This window comes from Entelurus aequoreus, linkage group LG18 (assembly GCF_033978785.1).
Source record: "Entelurus aequoreus isolate RoL-2023_Sb linkage group LG18, RoL_Eaeq_v1.1, whole genome shotgun sequence".
Classification (NCBI taxonomy): Eukaryota; Metazoa; Chordata; class Actinopteri; order Syngnathiformes; family Syngnathidae; genus Entelurus; species Entelurus aequoreus.
In genome coordinates this window covers 8,171,870-8,196,869 of record NC_084748.1, presented here as the reverse complement: position 1 = coordinate 8,196,869, position 25,000 = coordinate 8,171,870, and the positions used below count along the sequence as shown (strand labels likewise).

General features: G+C 40.3%; 1 protein-coding gene across 1 annotated transcript in view; it reads right to left on the bottom strand.

The window, feature by feature from the left end:
• LOC133634267 (uncharacterized) overlaps nt 1–8,391 on the bottom strand; it is a 114,458-nt gene extending 106,067 nt beyond the window's left edge. The window contains exons 1-4 of the mRNA XM_062027394.1: nt 8,369–8,391; nt 6,332–6,393; nt 6,134–6,200; nt 638–771 (exon numbers count right to left, since the gene is read on the bottom strand). Of these exons, the coding sequence (XP_061883378.1) occupies nt 638–771; nt 6,134–6,200; nt 6,332–6,393; nt 8,369–8,391 (286 nt within the window). The remainder of the gene's footprint in view (nt 1–637; nt 772–6,133; nt 6,201–6,331; nt 6,394–8,368) is intronic.
• Nucleotides 8,392–25,000: the final 16,609 nt, after the last annotated feature.

The following is a 25,000-nucleotide window of genomic DNA, read 5'->3' as shown; positions in this document are numbered from 1 at the left end:
GCAAAAGGCTTGTAAAACTCCACTGTGTAGGATAGGGAGTGACATGAGGGTGTCGGTTTCTTTGATGTTTTGTAATCCACAGGAAGATTTTGTTTTTACCCAAGATCTACAAAGCGGAGAGGAGGCTTGGCCTGACCTCCCTCCGGGCACCTTTTCTTTGAACTGTTTTACGACCCTTTCTTTTAACTGTTTTGTAACCAAAGGCGATGGCTGTTTACGACCCCCCCTCCCTTAGAAACGGCTGTTGCCACGTAATCAGGGGAGTGTCCAAATAAAAGAGGAGGCGTACAATCTTTCGTCAGAGCGTGGTGAGACACTGTGCAAGGGTGCAAGGTCTACGCGTCTCTCCTCATTGAGCCAAATTTAATTCTGTCTCTGTTCAATTCCTTGCTTCTTGTGTTGTTTAATAGATGTCATCAGTGTTTGAACCTGACAGTTGCCATCGTGCACGCGCGCGTATGTTGTCGCCCGCTGTGCCGCAGCTCCTGTTTGATATCAACTTCTTGTTGCTTTCCTGTATTGAACCACACACAATCACAAGTAGCTTGCCACGTTGCATCAATCTATCGCCTGTGTGCGTTTACCGCCCCGCCCACTGAGTTGTCCTTTTATAGCACCCCCGCCATTTTTGCGCTACCTTCACTTTGGCTGCAGTGAGACTGCAGAGACTCGGCGAGGAGGTGGGGGGAGGGGCGGGGGGGCGGGGGCGTCACGAGGTATAATTGAGTAGGAGCCAGGCAGCCGAGGAGGAAGTTGTGGATTAAAACGACCCTGGTGTGTCAAGACTCCACTTATTTGTGGTCGGGGAGTTTCTGATGGGATTCTGGCCGAGGTCACCGGGGGAACGGCGTGAAGAATGGAATAACGCCTGCAAGTTTTCTGCTACAAGCGAGAAGAAAGCGAAACCCGTTGACCTTAAAAAAAGCGCAGAACCTCTCGTTTGCACACAAGACAAAAGTCCGCGTGTATGAATTATTCCCTTTAACACTTTTAGTCTTCTGATTAGAAAATAAAACCTCATAGGCTTTGATAAAAAATACCAAAAGTGTCCACAGGATGGCGGTGTGATGTTGACATTTCTGTATTATTATGGTGTGAATGCTCCAAAGCATTCACACAATTATATGGTTTTCTACACCAAAATGCATCTATTTATTCAACTTCTTCAACTTCTTCGTCTTTTTCTTCTCCACATTTTTCACCCGATTCAAACCGTTCCAACTTCGAACTGTTCAACCTATTCGGGAAATTCCCAGATTTCCCAGAATTTCAGGTTTTCCGGGACATTTTTCCCAATTCAAAATGAATCGGCCATTTTTCAAACTTCCACCATTCACCGCATTTTTCAACCGATTCAAACCATTCCACCTTCAACACATTCCACCATCCTGGAGAATTTAAACTACTTTTTGTCCAAGTTCAAAAAAATTCCAGGATTTTCCAGAATGTCTGTTTTTTGCAAAGCCCTGTTTCCATCCTTTTTTCTGGCGACTACTCCTTCCACATTTTTCAACACATTTCAACCGTTCTACCGTCAAAACATTCCTCTTAATCAGGACACAAAATGAAGTCATTTTTTGCACTGGAAAAATTACCCAAAATTCCAGGAATTACATAATACCATTTCTCAATTTAACATGTTACTACTTTAACATTTCTCCACCGATTTGAAAAATTCCATTTCACATTCATCTCATCCCAGAAATTCAAAATACCATTTTTCCAAGTTCAACAAATTTCCAGGAATTCCCGGGTTTTTTCTAATCCTATTTCCAACCTTTTCCTTTTTTCCTCCCATTTCAACTGTTCCATCGTCAAAAATATTTTTTTTAGTCAGAACAAAAAAACAACTCATTCAGACCATTCAAGTTGTTTACCATTTAAAAAAAATTCCCGCTTTTCCCGAAATTCCCAAATTTTGGGGAAATTCCAATTGAAATCAATGGGACATTCTTCAAAGTTCCAAAATTCTAACAATTTCCATCTGATTCAAACTGTTCCAAGTTCAAAATATTCAGCCTGTTTGGGAATTGTGTGCTCTACTTCAACAATTCTAAAAAAAATGTTCAGATTTCCCGTAATTCCCTTTTTTTTCATTTTTCCCCATTCAAAATAAATTGGCCATTTTTCAAACTTCCACCATTCACCGCATTTTTCAACCGATTCAAACCATTCCACCTTCAACACATTCCACCATCCTGGAAAATTTAAACTACTTTTTGTCCAAGTTCAAAAAAATTCCAGGATTTTCCAGAATTTCTGTTTTTTGCAAAGCCCTGTTTCCATCCTTTTTTCTGGCGACTACTCCTTCCACATTTTTCAACACATTTCAACCGTTCTACCGTCAAAACATTCCTCTTAATCAGGACACAAAACGAAGTCATTTTTTGCACTGGAAAAATTACCCAAAATTCCAGGAATTACATAATACCATTTCTCAATTTAACATGTTACTACTTTAACATTTCTCCACCGATTTGAAAAATTCCATTTCACATTCATCTCATCCCAGAAATTCAAAATACCATTTTTCCAAGTTCAACAAATTTCCAGGAATTCTGGGGGTTTTTCTAATCCTATTTCCAACCTTTTCCTTTTTTCCTCCCATTTCAACTGTTGCATCGTCAAAAACATTTTTTTTAGTCAGAACAAAAAATAAATTCCACTCTTTCAGACCATTCAAGTTTTTTACCATTTTCAAAAAAATTCCCGCTTTTCCCGAAATTCCCAAATTTTGGGGAAATTCCAATTGAAATCAATGGGACATTCTTCAAAGTTCCAAAAGTCTCACAATATCCATCTGATTCAAACAAAAATATTCAGTCTGTTTGGGAATTGTGTGCTTTATTTCAACTATTCCCAAAAAAATGTCTCAGATTTCCCATAATTCCCTTTTTTTTCCATTTTCCCCATTCAAAATGAATTGTCCATTTTCACAATTCCCACATTCTTCAACCGATTCAAACCATTTCACATTCACCACATTCATCTCATCCCAGAAATTCCAAATTAAATTTTTCCACGTTCAACAAATTTCCAGGAATTCCAAGTTGGTCTAGGAAAATAGAACCATTCCCGGTTTTCCCGAAATTCCAGGAATTCCATGATACCATTTCTCAATTAAAAAAACTGTTACTACTTCAACATTTCTCGATCGATTTGAAAAATTCCAGCACCAACCATTTCAACTCATTCAGACCATTCAAGTTTTTTACCATTTTCAAAAAAATACCCGCTTTTCCCGAAATTCCCAATTTTGGGGGAAATTCCAATTTAAATCAATGGAACGTTCTTCAAAGTTCCACAATTCCCCACAATTTTCATCTGATTCAAACTGTTCCAACTTCAAAATATTCAACCTGTTTGGGAATTGTGTGTTCTATTTCAACAATTCCCCAAAAAATTGCTCAGATTTCCCATAATTCCCTTTTTTTATTTTATTTTCCCCATTCAAAATGAATCGGCCATTTTTCAAACTTCCACCATTGACCGCATTTTTCAACCGATTCAAACCATTCCACCTTCAACACATTCCACCATCCTAAACTTGAACTAAATTTTTTCCAAGTTCAAAAAAAATTCCAGGATTTTCCAGAATTCCTGGTTTTTGCAAAGCCCTGTTTCCATCCTTTTTTCTGGCGACTACTCCTTCCACATTTTTCAACGCATTTCAACCGTTCCACCGTCAAAACATTCCTCTTAATCAGGAAAAAAAACTAAGTAGTTTTTTTAACTGGAAAATTTACCCAAAATTCCAGGAATTACGTAATACCATTTCTCAATTTAACATGTTTCTACTTCAAAATTTTTCGACCGATTTGAAAAATTCAATTTCACATTCACCACATTCATCTCATCCTAGCAATTCAAAATACCATTTTTCCACGTTCAACAAATTTCCAGGAATTCCGGGGTTTTTTCTAATCATATTTCCAACCTTTTCCTTTTTTCCTCCCATTTCAACTGTTCCATCGTCAAAAAACATTTTTTTAGTCAGAACAAAAAAACAAATTCCACTCATTCAGACCATTCAAGTTTTTTACCATTTTCAAAAAAATTCCTGCTTTTCCCGAAATTCCCAAATTTTGGGGAAATTCCAATTGAAATCAATGGGACATTCTTCAAAGTTCCAAAATTCTCACAATTTCCATCTGATTCAAACTGTTCCAACTTCAAAATATTCAGTCTGTTTGGGAATTGTGTGCTTTATTTCAACAATTCCCCAAAAAAATTCTCAGATTTCCCATAATTCCCTTTTTTTTTCATTTTCCCCATTCAAAATGAATTGTCCATTTTCACAATTCCCACATTCTTCAACCGATTCAAACCATTTCACATTCACCACATTCATCTCATCCCAGAAATTCCAAATTAAAATTTTTCACGTTCAACAAATTTCCAGGAATTCCAAGTTGGTCTAGGACAATAGAACCATTCCCGGTTTTCCCGAAATTCCAGGAATTCCATGATACCATTTCTCAATTAAAAAAACTGTTACTACTTCAACATTTCTCGATCGATTTGAAAAATTCCAGCACCAACCATTTCAACTCATTCAGACCATTCAAGTTTTTTAACATTTTCAAAAAAATTCCCGCTTTTCCCGAAATTCCCAATTTTGGGGGAAATTTCAATTGAAATCAATGGGACATTCTTCAAAGTTCCACAATTCCCCCCAATTTTCATCTGATTCAAACTGTTCCAACTTCAAAATATTCAACCTGTTTGGGAATTGTGTGCTCTATTTCAACAATTCCCCAAAAAATGTCTCAGATTTCCCATAATTCCCTTTTTTTATTTTATTTTCCCCATTCAAAATGAATCGGCCATTTTTCAAACTTCCACCATTGACCGCATTTTTCAACCGATTCAAACCATTCCACCTTCAACACATTCCACCATCCTAAACTTGAACTAAATTTTTTCCAAGTTCAAAAAAAATTCCAGGATTTTCCAGAATTCCTGGTTTTTGCAAAGCCCTGTTTCCATCCTTTTTTCTGGCGACTACTCCTTCCACATTTTTCAACGCATTTCAACCGTTCCACCGTCAAAACATTCCTCTTAATCAGGAACTGGAAAAATTCCCGGTTTCCTCGAAATTCCAGGAATTCCGTAATACCATTTCTCAATTTAACATGTTACTACTTCAACATTTCTCGACCGATTTGAAAACTTCCAACACCAAATATTTCAACTCATTCAGACCATTCAAGTTTTTTTTACCATTTTCAAAAAAATTCCGCTTTTCCCCAAATTCCCAAATTTTTGGGAAATTCCAATTGAAATCAATGGGACATTCTTCAAAGTTCCACAATCCCCACAATTTTCATCTAATTCAAACGGTTCCAACTTTAAAATATTCAGCCTGTTTCGGAATTGTGTTCTCTACTTTAACAATTCTAAAACAAATTCTCAAATTTCCCATAATTCCCTTTTTTTTTTTCATTTTCCCCCATTAAAAATGAATTGTCCATTTTCCCAATTCCCACATTCTTCAACGGATTCAAACCATTTCACATTCACCACATTCATCTCATCATAGAAATTCAAAAATGCAATTTTTCCACGTTCAACAAATTTCCAGGAATTCTGGTTTTTTTTTTTCTAATCCTATTTCCAAGTTCAAGTTTTTATACTTAACGAATGTTCAAAATTGACTCACTAGCCGCACCTTTAAAATTTGAAAAAAATAAAATAAATAAAAAATAGCCCGTCCCACCCATTTCACGTGTCATCACGAAAGTTGTCAAAAACCCGTACCTAAAAACAAACAGGAAGTCCCCCATCTTCGTTTCATTATTTTTCTTGCCCAAAAACAGGAGTCGTCCTTTAAACGGATTCCTCGTATTTAAGATTGAACTTGTGACGTCACGCCCTATGGAAGTGAGTGTACTATGTCGGTGTTGTTGCAAAAATAAAAAATATTTTTTTTAAATTAAATTAATAATTATTATTATTTTTTTAAATGTCCCCGTTGTTGGTGCACAGGTGGTACTGGCGGCTAGTTTCAAGGTGTGAACAAACACTAATGGCATCCAGGCCCTTGACTGGAAACTAAAGCCTTTTGAAAAAGAGTATTTTATTTTGAAGGACGTTAGCAGGCTGTCAGCGCTTGACCGTTTTTGTGCCTCACCTGGCACTTCCACCGGGGGGACGTGGGACCATCTGCTCCGCGTGAGCGCTGCCCGTATCAGAGGGCCCTAATGGGGCGAGGATGGGCCACCAGGGGGGGGTCTCTATTTTTGCAGCAAATGAGGCGAGACGACGGAGGCATGCAGCGCTAACAAGGTCCTGTATCGCCATGGTTATATTTACCTGCATAGAAACTCACCCTTAAATGTTGGCGCTTTCTTCTTGACTCCACCAGAGGGCGCTCTGAGACCTTCGTCGATCCTGGATGAATTAGGACACAGGTGTCAAACTCCTTGCTTGCTTGCTTGAAGGCTTGTAAAACTCCACTGTGTAGGATGGGAAGCAACATGAAGGTGTTCGGTTTATTTCATGTATTGCAATCAACAGAAAGATGTTGTCTTGACCCGAGATCTACAAAGCGAAGAGGAAGCAGGACCAGACTCACCTCCAGGCACCGCTTCTTTGAACCGCTTTACGACCTTTTCCTTGAACTGTTTTGTAATCAAAGGCGATGGCTGTTTATGACCCCCGTCCCTTAGAAACAGCCGTTGCCATGTAATCAGGGGAAAGTCCAAATAAAAGAGGTGTACAATCTTTCGCCAGAGCCCAGACGTCTCTCCTCAATTGAGCCAAATTTAATTCTGTCTCTGTTTTATTCCTTGCTTCTTGTCTTGTTTAATAGATGTCATCAGTGTTTGAATCTGACAACGAGCTTTTTTCAATGTTGGATCAGGACACTCCTAGTTTGGATTTACATGATTTTTAATGGGAAACATGGATTTGGTTTTAGCACAAGTCAGTTCTTCTGTAGCAGATGACTACCAAAAAAAATGGGGTGATATTGTGGGATGTAAAAATGAAAAAGCATCCTGTCCAAAAAAAAAGAAAAAAAAAAGAAGAATGTCGCTGCTTTCTTTAGTCTCGCCTTTTGTCTTCTTCAGCAGCCATTGTTCCTGCACGTCAACACTCCACTGTGTAGGATGGGAAGCAACATGAAGGTGTTCTGTTTCTTTCATGTATTGTAGTCAACAGAAAGATGTTGTCTTGACCCGAGATCTACAAAGCGAAGAGGAAGCAGGACCAGACTCCCCTCCAGGCACCGCTTCTTTGAACTGTTTTTTAATCAAAGGCGATGGCTGTTTATGACCCCCGTCCCTTAGAAACAGCCGTTGCCATGTAATCAGGGGAAAGTCCAAATAAAAGAGGCGTACAATCTTTCGCCAGAGCGTCATGGAGACTGTGCAAGAGTACAGCCCAGACGTCTCTCCTCAATCGAGCCAAATTTAATTCTGTCTCTGTTTTATTCCTTGCTTTTTGTCTTGTTTAATAGATGTCATCAGCGTTTGAACCTGACAACGAGCTTTTTTCAATGTTGGATCAGGACACTCCTAGTTTGGATTTACATGATTTTTAATGGGAAACATGGATTTAGTTTTGGCACAAGTCAGTTCTTCTGTTGCAGATGACTACCAAAAAAAAAGGGGGTGGTATTGTGGGATGTAAAAATGAAAAAGCATCCTGTCCCAAAAAAAAAAAAGGAAAAAGTGGAATGTCGTTGCTTTCTTCAGTCTCGCCTTTTGTCTTCTTCAGCAGCCATTGTTCCTGCACGTCAACACTCCACTGTGTAGGATGGGAAGCAACATGAAGGTGTTCTGTTTCTTTCATGCATTGTAATCAACAGAAAGATGTTGTCTTGACCCGAGATCTACAAAGCGAAGAGGAAGCAGGACCAGACTCACCTCCAGGCACCGCTTCTTTGAACTGCTTTACGACCTTTTCTTTGAACTGTTTTGTAATCAAAGGCGATGGCTGTTTATGACCCCCGTCCCTTAGAAACAGCCGTTGCCATGTAAGTCCAAATAAAAGAGGTGTACAATCTTTCGCCAGAGCGTCATGGAGACTGTGCAAGAGTTCAGCCCAGATGTCTCTCCTCAATTGAGCCAAATTTAATTCTGTCTCTGTTTTATTCCTTGCTTCTTGTCTTGTTTAATAGATGTCATCAGTGTTTGAACCTGACAACGAGCTTTTTTCAGTGTTGGATCAGGACACTCCTAGTTTGGATTTACATGATTTTTAATGGGAAACATGGATTTGGTTTTGGCACAAGTCAGTTCTTCTGTAGCAGATGACTACCAAAAAAAAAGGGGGTGGTATTGTGGGATGTAAAAATGAAAAAGCATCCTGTCCAAAAAAAAAAAAGGAAAAAGTGGAATGTCGTTGCTTTCTTCAGTCTCGCCTTTTGTCTTCTGCAGCAGCCATTGTTCCTGCACGTCAACACTCCACTGTGTAGGATGGGAAGCAACATGAAGGTGTTCTGTTTCTTTCATGTATTGTAATCAACAGAAAGATGTTGTCTTGACCCGAGATCTACAAAGCGAAGAGGAAGCAGGACCAGACTCCCCTCCAGGCACCGCTTCTATGAACTGTTTTGCGAGCTTTTCTTTGAACTGTTTTGTAATCAAAGGCGATGGCTGTTTACGACCCCCGTCCCTTAGAAACAGCTTTTGCTATGTAATCAGGGAAAGTTCAAATAAAAGAGGCGTACAGTGTTTCGCCAGAGCTTGATGGAGACTGTACAAAAAGCACAGCCCAGATGTTTCTCCTCAATTGAGCCAAATTTAATTCTGTCTCTGTTTTATTCCTTGCTTCTTGTCTTGTTTAATAGATGTCGTCAATGTTTGAACCTGACAACGAGCCGCACCGTTTTATAAGCCGCAGGGTTCAAAGCGTGGGAACAAAAAAAAGGATATCAATGTTGGATCAGGACACTCCTAGTTTGGATTTACATGATTTTCAATGGGAAACATGGACTTGGTTTTGGCACAAGTCAGTTCCTCTGTAGCAGATCGGGTCCAAAAAAAAGGGAAAAAAAGGGAGAATGTCGCTGCTTTCTTCAGTCTCGCCTTTTGTCTTCGGCAGCAGCCATTGTTCCTGCATGCCAACACTCCCCAAGATGGAGGCGGGGCGCCCTGCATACTGATCGGCGCTGACCAAAAACCGAAGCATTCCGCCACAGAAAGGGAGGTGGAAAGGAGGCGAGCTCGTTACAAACCAAACGCGGCGCTTCGTTATCAGCCGTCAGACTCCGCCCCTTGTGGAGAAAAAAACCTAAAGGTCAGAAACACAATCGGCCGGCGTGGAGGAGGAGGAGGACCGAGTCAAGTGGACCCGCCAGGAACGTCGCGAGGGTCAGAGGTCAGATGAGATGAGAGCGCAGCCTTTAAAGGACGCCCCTCACTTTGGTCGCCATGACTACCGTGTGGAAAACAAGGTCACGAGAACTTTGTCGGGGCTCGCTTATGCGTTGTGTGTCGTCTGAAGATCTGCTCGTACTAACCCTAACCCTAACCCTAACCCTAACCCCTAGGCCCGCGATACTGGGTGGAGAACATGCACATATTTGTGATTTATCAAGACTCAAACCACTCTGCGTCCTTCTGGCAGTCGTGCAGAACAGATGCTTGTCAATCAGGAATAACACTCAATAGTGTATCTTTGATTCCTGCTGATATCGTATTGGCTCGATATCGTATCGGCTCGATATCGGCATCGACCGATACTCATGACTTTTATTTTATAGGAAGCGAAAAAGTCCGAGTTATTCTACAAAACAGAGTGACTACAAACAACAGTATTCTCAGAAAGTGCTTCTGTCCACCCTGATATTCCGGCGGGGATCGAAACTGAAAGTTAACTCTGCGTACGTGTGGGACGCACACGCCTCCTTGTCCACTCCCACTTCTCCCTGCGCCCTCACACCATTAAAAAAATCACAAGAAGATGTTTTGTCTTCTTCCGGGCAAAAACCAACATTGTGGCTGTGGGCAACCTCCTCTGTGATTTATCAAGGCTGAAACTGCTCCGCGTCCTTCTGACAGTCGTGCGGAACAGGCGGCGAACGGGCTGTAGCTCCGACCCACTAATGCTTGTCAATCAGGGATAACACTCAATAGCGTATCTTTGATTCCTGCTGTTATCGTATTGGCTTGATATCGTATCGGCATTGACCGATACTCATGACTTTTTTACCAGTATTTTATAGGAAGCGAAAAAGTTGGCAGACCTGTCAGTGATCCTGTTCTGTCTCCCTGTAATGTTTGATCCTGTTCTGTCTCCCTGTAATGTTTGATCCTGTTCTGCAGTAATGTTTGTTCCTGTTCTGTCTCACTGTAAAGTTTGATCCTGTTCTGTCTCCCTGTAATGTTTGATTACTTTCTGTCTCCCTGTAATGTTTGTTCCTGTTCTGTCTCACTGTAAAGTTTGATCCTTTTCTGTCTCCCTGTAATGTTTGATTACTTTCTGTCTCCCTGTAATGTTTGATCCTGTTCTGCAGTAATGTTTGATCCTGTTCTGTCTCACTGTAAAGTTTGATCCTGTTCTGTCTCCCTGTAATGTTTGATCCTGTTCTGCAGTAATGTTTGATCCTGTTCTGTCTCACTGTAAAGTTTGATCCTGTTCTGTCTCCCTGTAATGTTTGATGCTATTCTGTCTCAATGCAATGTTTCATCCTGTTCTGTCTCCCTGCAATGTTTGATCCTGTTCTGTCTCCCTATATTGTTTGATCCTGTTCTGTCTCCCTTTAATGTTTGATCCTGTTCTGTCTCCCTGTAAAGTTTGATCCTGTTCTGTCTCCCTGTAAAGTTTGATCCTGTTCTGTCTCCCTGTAATGTTTGATCCTGTTCTGTCTCCCTGTAATGTTTGATCCTGTTCTGGCTCCCTGTAATGTTTGATCCTGTTCCGTCTCCCTGTAATGTTTGTTCCTGTTCTGTCTCACTGTAAAGTTTGATCCTGTTCTGTCTCCCTGTAATGTTTGATTACTTTCTGTCTCCCTGTAATGTTTGTTCCTGTTCTGTCTCACTGTAAAGTTTGATCCTGTTCTGTCTCCCTGTAAAGTTTGATCCTGTTCCGTCTCCCTGTAATTTTTGATCCTGTTCTGTCTCCCTGTAATGTTTGATCCTGTTCTGTTTCCCTGTAATGTTTGATCCTGTTCTGTCTGCCTGTAACGTTTGATCCTGTTCTGTCTCCCTGTAATGTCCGATCCTGTTCTGTCTCCCTGTAATGTTTGATCCTATTCTGTCTCCCTGTGATGTTTGATCCTGTTCTGTCTCCCTTTAATTTTTGATTCTGTTCTGCTGTAATGTTTGAACCTGTTCTGTCTCCCTGTAAAGTTTGATCCTGTTCCATCTCCCTGTAATGTTTGATCCTGTTCTGTCTCCCTGTAATGTTTGATCCTGTTCTGTCTCCCAGTAATGTTTGAGCCTGTTCTGCCTACCTATAATGTTTGATCCTGTTCTGTCTCCCTGTAATGTTTGATCCTGTTCTGTCTCCCTGTAATGTTTGATCCTGTTCTGTCTCCCTGTAATGTTTGATCCTGCTCTGTCTCCCTGTAATGTTTGATCCTATTCTGTCTCCCTGTGATATTTGATCCTGTTCTGTCTCCCTTTAATTTTTGATTCTGTTTTGTCTCCCTGTAATGTTTGATTCGGTTCTGTCTCCCTGTAATGTTTGATCCAGTTCTGTCTCCCTGCAATGTTTGATCCTGTTCTGTTTCCCTGTAATGTTTGATCCTGTTCCGTCTCCCTGTAATGTTTGATCCTGTTCTGTCTCCCTGTAATGTTTGGTCCTGTTCCGTCTCCCTGTAATGTTTGATCCTGCTCTGTCTCCCTGTAATGTTTGATTCTGTTCTGTCTCCCTGTAATGTTTGATCCTGTTCTGTCTCCCTGCAATGTTTGATCCTGTTCTGTCTCCCTGTAACGTTTGATACTGTTCTGTTTCCCTTTAATGTTTGATCCTGTTCTGTCTCCCTGTAATGTTTGATCCTGTTCTGTCTCCCTGTAATGTTTGGTCCTGTTCCGTCTCCCTGTAATGTTTGATCCTGTTCTGTCTCCCAGTAATGTTTGAGCCTGTTCTGCCTACCTGTAATGTTTGATCCTGTTCTGTCTCCCTGTAATGTTTGATCCTGTTCTGTCTCCCTGTTATGTTTGATCCTATTCTGTCTCCCTGTAATGTTTGTCTGATCTTGAATGGGATGGTGCTGAAAACTGTAATTTCCCCTCGGGATTAATAAAGTATTTCTGAGAATAACCCTGATATTCCAGCGGGGATCGAAACTGAAAGTTAACTCGATGTACGTGTGGGACGCACACGCCTCCTTGTCCACTCCCACTTCTCCCTGCGCCCTCACACCATTAAAAAATCACAAGAAGATGTTTTGTCTTCTTCCAGGCAAAAACCAACATTGGACGGCTGTGGCTGTGGGCAACCTCCTTTGTGAGTGGGGGGGGGGGATGAAAAAAATGACTCACAGCGACGACGTTGCTAAAAGAGTTAAGAAAAGTGTATCTTTATATTCACAGAAGAAAGTCACAGTATTTCATTGAGGTACATCCACTCAGAATACACAACTGTATGTATGTATGTATGTATATATATATTTATATTTATATATCTGCTGGGTGAAAATACAGGAAATCATGCAAATATAACACTTTGTTTTCATTGGTCGTCGCCTCTCAGCGATAACCACGGTTACGAGTTGCACAGCCACGCCCCCTTTTTCCCGCCCAAACACAGGCTCAGTATATAAAAAAATAACATATCAACCCCCCCCCCCCCCCCCCCCACCACAATTTTGTACAAAATTCACAGGTTTAATCTCCGAGTGGTTGGCCCAAGCGTCCGGAGGAAGACAGCATGGAACGGAACCGGACAGACGTGAATTATAGTGAATTATATTTATGTAGCGCTTTTCTCTAGTGACTCAAAATGCTTTTACATAGTGAAACCCAATATCTAAGTTACATTTAAACCAGTGTGGGTGGCACTGGGAGCAGGTGGGTAAAGTGTCTTGCCAGCGACTGGGATGGCAGAAGCGGGGATCGAACCTGGAACCCTCAAGTTGCTGGGACGGCCACTCTACCGGACGAGCTATACCGCCCGCTAGATGGCAAGTCCCCACTGACTAGGGGTGTTCCAATCCGGGGATTTACGCTACCGATTCTGACATTCCATGATTAAGGATGGGTAGCGAATTTAGTACTTTCTTCGCACTTGGCGATCACTCCAGCAGCACTGAGAGCGGGCTCGGCCAAAGCACCTCTGGGTGATGTTGCAATTTTCCATGCCAACAACAACAACAAAAATGCACTCCAAAAATGCTCCAACGTAAGATAAGTAAGGGTCCGCGTTTCCAAAAATGCTAATACACATTGGCTATGCTACCGATTAGCATTAGCGATTTTAAATGGCGACTTCAACGCCTCCAAATGTGTGAATGAAAACTACAACTAAGATGCATGTTACCGTCAAACAGCTGGTGATTAAGTGCAATACTTACAGTGGTAACACTTTTTAGGGTGCAACAAAAAACAAAAAAAAACAAAACACGAGGTAATGTTGCAATTTTACACTGTTACACTTTTTAGGGCGTAACAAAAAAACAAAACAACACGAGGTAATGTTGCAATTTTCAATGCCAACAACAACAACAACAAAAAAAGTACTCCAAAAACGCGCCATTGTAAGTTAGGTAAGGGTCCACGTTTCCAAAAATGCGCTAATTTTGATGCTAATACACATTGGCTATGCTACCGATTAGCATTAGCGATTTTACATGGCGACTTCAGCGCCTCCAAATGTGTGAATGCGCACTACAACTAAGATGCACGTCACCGTCAAACAGCTGGTGCGTAATAAGTACAATACTTACAGTTGTAACACTTTTTCAGGGCGGAACAAAACAACAAAACAACACGAGGTAATGTTGCATTTTTCAATGCCAACAACAACAATAAAATGTACCCCAAAAACGCTCCAAAGTAAGTTGGGTAAGGGTCCGCGTTTCCAAAAATTCTAATACACATTGGCCATGCTACCGATTAGCATTAGCGATTTTACATGGCGACTCCAACGCCTCCAAATGTGTGAATGAGAACTACAACTAAGATGCACGTCACCGTCAAACAGCTGGTGCGTAATAAGTACAATACTTACAGTTGTAACACTTTTTAGGGCGGAACAAAACAACAAAACAACACGTGGTAATGCTGCATTTTTCAATCCCAACAACAACAATAAAATGTGCTCCAAAAACGCTCCAAAGTAAGTTAGGTAAGGGTCCGCGTTTCCAAAAATGCACTAACTTGATGCTAATACACATTGGCTATGCTACCGATTAGCATTAGCGATTTTACATGGCGACTTCAACGCCTCCAAATGTGTGAATGAGAACTACAACTAAGATACATGTTACAATCAAACAGCTGGTGCGTAATAAGTACAATACTTACAGTGGTAACACTTTTTTAGGGCGGAACAAAACAACACAAGGTAATGTTGCATTTTTCAATGCCAACAACAACAATAAAATGTACTCCAAAAACGCTCCAAAGTAAGTTAGGTAAGGGTCCGCGTTTCCAAAAATGCTAATACACATTGGCTATGCTACCGATTAGCATTAGCGATTAGCATTAGCGATTTTACATGGCGACTCCAACGCCTCCAAATGTGTGAATGAGAACTACAACTAAGATGCACGTCACCGTCAAACAGCTGGTGCGTAATAAGTACAATACTTACAGTTGTAACACTTTTTAGGGCGGAACAAAACAACAAAACAACACGAGGTAATGTTGCATTTTTCAATCCCAACAACAACAATAAAATGTGCTCCAAAAACGCTCCAAAGTAAGTTAGGTAAGGGTCCGCGTTTCCAAAAATGCACTAACTTGATGCTAATACACATTGGCTATGCTACCGATTAGCATTAGCGATTTTACATGGCGACTTCAACGCCTCCAAATGTGTGAATGAGAACTACAACTAAGATACATGTTACAATCAAACAGCTGGTGCGTAATAAGTACAATACTTACAGTGGTAACACTTTTTTAGGGCGGAACAAAACAACACAAGGTAATGTTGCATTTTTCAATGCCAACAACAACAATAAAATGTACTCCAAAAACGCTCCAAAGTAAGTTAGGTAAGGGTCCGCGTTTCCGAAAATGCGCTAACTTGATGCTAATACACATTGGCTATGCTACCGATTAGCAATAGCAAATTTTACATGGCGACTCCAACGCCTCCAAATAAGTGAATGAGAACTACAACTAAGATGCACGTCACCGTCAAACAGCTGGTGCGTAATAAGTACAATACTTACAGTGGTAACACTTTTTTAGGGCGGAACAAAACAACAAAACAACACGAGGTAATATTGCATTTTTCAATGCCAACAACAACAATAAAATGTGCTACAAAAACGCTCCAAAGTAAGATAGGTAAGGGTCCGCATTTCCAAAAACGCTTATACACATTGGCTATGCTACCGGTTAGCATTAGCGATTTTACATGGCGACTCCAACGCCTCCAAATGTGTGAATGAGAACTACACACGTTACCGTCAAACAGCTGGTGCGTAATAAGTACAATACTTACAGTGGTAACACTTTTTAGTGCGCAACAAAAAAACAAAACAACACGAGGTAATGTTGCATTTTTCAATGCCAACAACAACAACAATAAAATGTACTCCAAAAACGCTCCAAAGTAAGTTAGGTAAGGGTCCGCGTTTCCAAAAATGCTAATACACATTGGCTATGCTACCGATTAGCATTAGCGATTTTAAATGGCGACTTCAACGCCTCCAAATGTGTGAATGAAAACTACAACTAAGATGCATGTTACCGTCAAACAGCTGGTGATTAAGTGCAATACTTACAGTGGTAACACTTTTTAGGGTGCAACAAAAAAAAAAAACATGAGGTAATGTTGCAATTTTACACTGTTACACTTTTTAGGGCGTAACAAAAAACAAAAACAACACAAGGTAATGTTGCAATTTTCAATGCCAACAACAACAACAAAAAAAGTACTCCAAAAAACGCGCCATTGTAAGTTAGGTAAGGGTCCACGTTTCCAAAAATGCGCTAATTTTGATGCTAATACACATTGGCTATGCTACCGATTAGCATTAGCGATTTTACATGGCGACTTCAGCGCCTCCAAATGTGTGAATGCGCACTACAACTAAGATGCCATCACCGTCAAACAGCTGGTGCGTAATAAGTACAATACTTACAGTTGTAACACTTTTTCAGGGCGGAACAAAACAACACGTGGTAATGTTGCATTTTTCAATGCCAACAACAATAAAATGTACCCCAAAAACGCTCCAAAGTAAGTTAGGTAAGGGTCCGCGTTTCCAAAAATTCTAATACACATTGGCTATGCTACCGATTAGCATTAGCGATTTTACATGGCGACTTCAACGCCTCCAAATAAGTGAATGAGAACTACAACTAAGATGCACGTTACCGTCAAACAGCTGGTGCATAATAAGTACAATACTTACAGTGGTAACACTTTTTCAGGGCGGAACAAAAAAACAAAACAACACGAGGTAATATCGCAATTTTCAATGCCAACAAAAAAATTAAAATGTACTCCAAAAACGCTCCAACGTAAGTTAAGTAAGGGTCCGCGTTTCCAAAAATGCGCTAACTTGATGCTAATACACATTGGCTATGCTACCGATTAGCATTAGCGATTTTACATGGCGACTTCAACGCCTCCAAATGTGTGAATGAGAACTACAACTAAGATGCACGTTACAATCAAACAGCTGGTGCGTAATAAGTACAATACTTACAGTGGTAACACTTTTTTAGGGCGGAACAAAACAACAAAACAACACGAGATAATGTTGCATTTTTCAATGCCAACAACAACAATAAAATGTACCCCAAAAACGCTCCAAAGTAAGTTAGGTAAGGGTCCGCGTTTCCAAAAATTCTAATACACATTGGCTATGCTACCGATTAGCATTAGCGATTTTACATGGCGACTCCAACGCCTCCAAATGTGTGAATGAGAACTACAACTAAGATGCACGTTACAATCAAACAGCTGGTGCGTAATAAGTACAATACTTACAGTGGTAACACTTTTTTAGGGCGGAACAAAACAACAAAACAACACGAGGTAATGTTGCATTTTTCAATGCCAACAACAACAATAAAATGTACCCCAAAAACGCTCCAAAGTAAGTTAGGTAAGGGTCCGCGTTTCCAAAATTTCTAATACACATTGGCTATGCTACCGATTAGCATTAGCGATTTTACATGGCGACTCCAACGCCTCCAAATGTGTGAATGAGAACTACAACTAAGATGCACGTTACAATCAAACAGCTGGTGCGTAATAAGTACAATGCTTACAGTGGTAACACTTTTTTAGGGCGGAACAAAACAACAAAACAACACGTGGTAATGTTGCATTTTTCAATGCCAACAACAACAATAAAATGTACCCCAAAAACGCTCCAAAGTAAGTTAGGTAGGGGTCCGCGTTTCCAAAAATTCTAATACACATTGGCTATGCTACCGATTAGCATTAGCGATTTTACATGGCGACTCCAACGCCTCCAAATGTGTGAATGAGAACTACAACTAAGATGCACGTTACAATCAAACAGCTGGTGCGTAATAAGTACAATACTTACAGTGGTAACACTTTTTTAGGGCGGAACAAAACAACAAAACAACACGAGGTAATATTGCATTTTTCAATGCCAACAACAACAATAAAATGTGCTACAAAAACGCTCCAAAGTAAGTTAGGTAAGGGTCCGCGTTTCCAAAAACGCTTATACACATTGGCTATGCTACCGGTTAGCATTAGCGATTTTACATGGCGACTCCAACGCCTCCAAATGTGTGAATGAGAACTACAACTAAGATGCACGTCACCGTCAAACAGCTGGTGCGTAATAAGTACAATACTTACAGTGGTAACACTTTTTAGGGCGCAACAAAAAACAAAACAACACGAGGTAATGTTGCAATTTTCAATGCCAACAACAACAATAAAATGTACTCCAAAAACACGCCATTGTAAGTTAGGTAAGGGTCCGCGTTTCCAAAAATTCTAATACACATTGGCTATGCTACCGATTAGCATTAGCGATTTTACATGGCGACTCCAACGCCTCCAAATGTGTGAATGAGAACTACAACTAAGATGCACGTTACAATCAAACAGCTGGTGCGTAATAAGTACAATACTTACAGTGGTAACACTTTTTTAGGGCGGAACAAAACAACACGAGGTCATGTTGCAATTTTCAATGCCAACAAAAAAAAAATGTACTCCAAAAACGTGGGAGCGTCACCGTGGCGACGGCAAAGGAGCGCTAAGTGCACTCATTAAGCTGACTTGATTGGATGCGTGCGGCGAGCAGATGAGCAGATAAATAGTGTAGATGAGTCATTCTTGGAAAGGAAGAAGAAGCATGAAGACTCATGGAGATTGTTTTCACCGCTACGACTTCAAAGTCTCACACTTAGTGATCGTAAAAAAAAAAAAAAAGTGGAATTTTGTTTTTCAATCTGACACATTAACAACCGTTACACAGTACTATAATACACCTCATGGTGCAACCTGGACACATCATCAGTGATTCTCCCGGGGTCATAGGGTGTTTGGGGTCTTAATCAAACACCCAAACACCCGGCCGAGGGTGATCAGTCCCTCGACTCGTGTCCAGGTAGCGCACTACGTCCCCCCTCCTCAACCAGAGCCGACGTGAAAACTTTTCAGACCCTCCCAAGATGTTTTTTATGGCTCTTCTCCTGTGCAGTCCACAAATCCCAAGGAGCCCCAGGACCCGGTGTAAGGACTTGCCTGCAAAACCCCTGCAGCCCACCTCAATAGGCTCGCAGCGGGCCTTCCACCCGTTCCTCCGGCAGTCAGCCACAAGATCTGCGTACTTCGCCCTCTTCCTTTCCAGACACAAGTCTTAAACTTAGGTCAGAAGCTAATTTCTTTGCTCAAACCAAAGACCCACCATTTAGAAACTACTTTTTCGAGTCTTAAAACAAAGACCATCCAAGTCAAAGCTCATTTCTTCAGTCCTACACCAACAACTGTCCACTTTAAAGTTAGTTTCTCTAGTTTTCATAGGTTCAGAAGTCTTAGAGTCCAGTCAGAAGCGAACTTCTGCGGTCTAACTAGTGACCATCGGTCAGAACGTCTCACATGTTTACCCAATGACTAAAAACTGATAGATTTAAACCAACAGACCGGGACAGAACTTCGTTTTTTAGTGGTCTTAAACCGACCAGCCTTGTCCAGGACATAAGAAATGAAAACAATGAAACCTTCTAAAAGGAGACTATTGTATACAAGGTAAATAGCCGGTTGTTTCTGTAATCCATAACAATCTGCTATCAGTCCTCCGGTGTTCATATACTGCATGTGTGGAATATTGACTCCAAGGTCTTTACAAAAGTGGGCCGAGACAGACAAAGCATCTGTGGAACGACTTGAGTGTGTGAAGACGCATTCATGTGTGTAATTAGACTATCAATGAGAGTATACCCGTGATGTGTGTGTGTCGCACAATCTGTGTTGTATAGACCTAATGTGCGACGTGACACTGGTGCGTTACTGTGTTTGCATAAAGTGTGCGCCATTAAAAAGGCTGTCTGACCGTAAGGCATATTAATTAGTAACATTTTTAAAGAGCTGTTTTTCCGCGGCGCGTACGGACAGTTGCCGGGCAACTAGCGGACCGACTGGCCGGGCAAACATTCTCTGGGCTGGATCGCTATCAGAAGGGACCGCAGGGAGCCGTGAGGACCACACGTGTCAACGTTCAAGACCTACGGACCAAGAAAAAACAAGAACTCGTGACAATTCCAGAAAAAAGAAAATACGTTGAATTCCGTTCTACGGACACTTGGGCCGACGCCGATTCTGCAGTCTTAAAACAAGTATCATCCAGATCAAAACCCCTTTCTATAGTCTTGTGCCAATGACCGTTTAGTTGGAAACTAGTTTTGGTAGTCTCAAATTAACCGTTACACAGACAGAAGCTAACTTCAATGCTTAAACCAAATCATCCTATTGTCAGAAGCTAATTTCTTCGCTTAAACTAAAGACCCACGAGTTGAACTTTCTACGGACGCTTGGGCCGACGCCGCTTCTGCAAAAAACTCTCCGTTTTGGCACTTTTAAGACTGTAAAAGTCTGTAAACGTGAATAGAAATATGCAGTCCGTGTTTGACATAGGCAGGTGTCAACGCGTGTGTCATGTTGTTACAGTGCAACTCTAGTCTAGTCAAGTTTGTTTGTTTTTGTCCTCAGTTTCCTGCTCGGTCATCCCCAAAAAACCCGAAAGAAATGCCATCAACCCACCGAAGAATCAATGAATGGAGTCAATCAGTTGGAAACTGTCTCAAATGAACCACTATCCAGAAGTCTTAAACCAATCGTCCTCTAGTCAGAAACTAACAACACACTAGTTAAAAGCTAGTTTTTATCGTCTTAAAACAAGTATCATCCAGATCGAAGCACCTTTCTATAGTCTTGCGCCAACAACCATTTAATTGGAAACTAGTTTTGGTAGTCTCAAATTAACTGTTGTACACACAGCAGCTAATTTCAATGCCTAAACCAAAGACTCACGAGTTAGAGGCTAGTTTCTTAAGTCTTAAAACAAGTATCATCCAGATCAAAACCCCTTTCTATAGTCTTGCACCAACAACCATTTAGTTGGAAACTAGTTTTGGTAGTCTCAAATCAACCGTTATACAGACAGAAGTCTTAAACAAATCGTCCTCTAGTCAGAAGCTAATTTCGATGCTTAAACCAAAGACCCACAAGTTAGAAACTAGTTTTTATAGTCTTAAAACGAGTATCATCCGGATCGAAACACCTATCTATAGTCTTGCACCAACGACCATTTAGTTAAAACTAGTTTTGGTAGTCTCAAATTAACCGTTACACAGACAGAGGCTAGCTTCAATGCTTAAACCAAATCATCCTCTTGTCAGAAGCTAATTTCTTCGCTTAAACCAAAGACCCACGAGTTGAACTTTCTACGGACGCTTGGGCCGACACCGCTTCTGCAAAAACTCTCCGTTTTGGCACTTTTAAGACTGTAAAAGTCTGTAAACATGAATAGAAATATGCAGTCCGTGTTTGACATAGGCAGGTGTCAACGTGTGTGTCATGTTGTTACAGTGGAACTCTAGTCTAGTCAAGTTTGTTTGTTTTTGTCCTCAGTTTCCTGCTCGGTCATCCCCAAAAAACCCGAAAGAAATGCCATCAACACACCGAAGAATCAATGAATGGAGTCAATCAGTTGGAAACGGTCTCAAATGAACCACTATCCAGAAGTCTTAAACCAATCGCCCTCTAGTCAGAAACTAACAACACACTAGTTAAAAGCTAGTTTTTATTGTCTTAAAACAAGTATCATCCAGATCGAAGCACATTTCTATAGTCTTGCGCCAACAACCATTTAGTTGGAAACTAGTTTTGGTAGTCTCAAATTAACTGTTATACACAAAGCAGCTAATTTCAATGCCTAAACCAAAGACTCACGAGTTAGAGGCTAGTTTCTATAGTCTTAAAACAAGTATCATCCAGATCAAAACCCCTTTCTATAGTCTTGGGCCAACGACCATATAGTTGGGAACTAATTTTGGTAGTCTCAAATGAACCGTTATACAGACAGAAGGCTTAAACAAATTGTCCTCTGGTCAGAAGCTAAGTTCTTCGCTTAAACCAAAGGCCCACAAGTTAGAAGCTAGTTTTTATAGTCTTAAAACGAGTATCATCCGGATCGAAACACCTATCTATAGTCTTGCACCAACAACCATTTAGTTAAAAACTAGTTTTGGTAGTCTCAAATTAACTGTTATACACACAGCAGCTAATTTCAATGCCTAAACCAAAGACTCACAAGTTAGAGGCTAGTTTTTATAGTCTTAAAACAAGCATCATCCAGATCAAAACCCCTTTCTATAGTCTTGTGCCAACGACCATTTAGTTGGAAACTAGTTTTGGTAGTCTCAAATGAACCGTTACACAGACAGAAGCTAACTTCAATGCTTAAACCAAATCATCCTCTTGTCAGAAGCTAATTTCTTCGCTTAAACCAAAGACCCACGAGTTGAACTCCTTTCTACGGACGCTTGGGCCGACGCCGCTTCTGCAAAAACTCGCTGTTTTGGCACTTTTAAGACTGTAAAAGTCTGTAAACGTGAATAGAAATATGCAGTCCGTGTTTGACATAGGCAGGTGTCAACGTGTGTGTCATGTTGTTACAGTGCAACTCTAGTCTAGTCAAGCACAAACAGTTTCTCTATGTGTGTGTGTGTGTGTCACAGTTGGCCTCCGGTACAAACTCCTCCAAGGTTGTTTGTTTTTGTCCTCAGTTTCCTACTCAGTTGTCACAAAAACAACAACAAAATAAATGCCATCAGCCCACCGAAGAATCAATGGACAGAGTCAATCATCGTCAACATCGGACAATTCAAATTCCATTTTAAGGACGGCGGGAAGGCTTTCCAGGGGGACTACAAGTGGATCCCTCGGAGTCTTTGTGGCGTCCACGAGGACAAGTTCAGGACAGGCAGAGTCCAGGATCGGGGGAAGTTCTTAAAGGCACAAGCGCCCACGCAAATGCTGCCGAAACTCCTCGAATGAACGTGAACTCAACGCAGATAAGTTCGGAGAATTCATGTCTGAGGTGGTTTTCGTCCGTTAGAGTCAGACTCTCTCAATCATCTTGTCGGGCATCCAGGAATCCAACTCTGCCGCGAATCGAACGGTGATCAAAATCTTCGAATCCTACGGTTCGGACTGCGGGAATAAAGGCAGACCAATTCACTGAAGACCTCCACCGGGACCGTCCTGAATCCAGACTGTGATCCAGATCAGCCCCAAAATGTCACCACTTGTTCCTTTCCTAACATTTCCTGAACGTAACTAAGTGTTGCAATTGCCATGCAAAATTGCTAATGCTAATCAGTAGCATGTCAATAGCAAAGCCAATGGATATTAGCAACGAGCTTACTTAACTTACGTTGGAGCGGGGTTTTTTTCGGTCACTTTCTTTGTCGGCCTTGGAAATCGCAACATTACCTCGAGCTCGTTTGGCTCTCAGTGCTGCTGGAGTGATCGGCAAGTGCCGTCAAGTGACGTCCCGCACAACCCACGGATTTTACTGTTGGCAAGAGGGTTCACTCCCTCTCGTTCATTCTGACATCAAAAGTTACGAGGCACCTTTTGATGAGGCTTTCATGAAATATCAGAAATGGGATTTTGGGGCTGATGCGGATTTAGGAATTGTTTTTTTTGTTTACTATTGGGAGAGGTTTGCTTTTCTACCCAAATACACTTAAGTCACTACATATTTTTTCTCCAAGCTGTATTAATTATAACTCACTTGTTTGTCACATCTGCACAAGAGAATTACCTTTCTTATTGATTGATTGATTAATTAATTGACTCTGCCTGTCCAGATTAAAAAGGTATGTTTTTGGATCATTTTCCAAGATGGCAGCTTTACCAGGTGAAGCTAATTTTGGGCCCTCAATATGAAAAATATCAACATACTCATGACTCTTACAAGTACTCCACAGCATCTGTTCTCAGTTAAGCATGCTAACATTAGCATGCTAGTGGTTTTTTTTTTTGCTAGCATTTAAGCAAATTTTGTACAATAAACCTAAATATCAAGGATTTTGATAATAATAATAATAATAATAATAATAATAATAATAGATTTTATTTGTAAAAAGCACTTCACATTGAGTAAACAACCTCAAAGTGCTACAGTGTATTAAAAAATAAATAAAATAAAAAAATAATAAAAAATAAATAAAAATAAAAACTAGAACAGCCAAATAGCTAAAACGAGTATGCATATATCTAAAAAAAAGTTTTGTTTTTTAAAAAAAAAGAAGGGTTTTTAAGCCTTTTTTAAAAGCATCCACAGTCTGTGGTACCCTCAGGTGGTCAAGGAGAGCGTTCCACAGACTGGGAGCGGCGGATGCTTGGTTTATGCTAGCATTGTAGCTAATGGTATTCATTAAAACCGTAAAAAAAATAATTATGGATTTTGATACTTGGCGCTATTCTAAAAGTATGCTAATTTTTCCTCATGTTAGCATGCTAACGTTTTATGCAAGCAATTTAAATATTTTTTTTTAACATTAAAATGTAAAATTTAGGGCTTTTTATACTTGCTACAGTATTGCAAGTCTGCTAACTGCTCTAATGTTATGTTAGCATGCTAACATTTTATGGTAGCATGTTAGACAATTTTGTACATGAAACGTAAAAAAATCATGGATATTGACACTTGTGGCCACCTAAGCATTACACTAGTTTTCCCATGTTAGCATTGCTAATGGTTTATGCCTACATTATAGCTCATTGTAATAATTAAAACCATAACAATTATGGATTTTGATGCTTGGCGCAATTCTAAAAGTATGCTAATTGTTCTCATGTGAGCATGCTAACGTTTTATGCAAGCAATTTAAATATATTTTTTACGTTAAAATTACAATTTTGGGGATTTTTATACTTGCTACAAGTCTGCTAACTGCTCTAATGTTATGTTAGCATGCTAACATTTTATGGTCGCATGTTAGACAATTTTGTACATGAAACCTAAAAAAATCCTGGGTTTTGACACTTGCGGCCACCTAAGCATTACACCAGTTTTCCCATGTTAGCAATGCTAATGGTTTATGCTAACATTTTAGCTCATTTAAATCATTAAAACCATAACATTTATGCATTTTGATACTTGGCGGCATCTTACAAGTATGCTAACTGTTCTCATGTTAACATTCTAACGTTTTATGCAAGCATTTTGAATACGTTTTATGTTAACATTTTTAAATCAGGGATTTTTATGCTTGCCACAATATTACAAGTACGCTAACTGTTTTCATGTTATTTTATGCTGGCATGCTAATGTTAGCATGCTAACATTTTATGCTAGCATGTTAGCTAATTTTATACATTAAACCTATAAAATATATTTTTTTTATAGTTGTGGCCA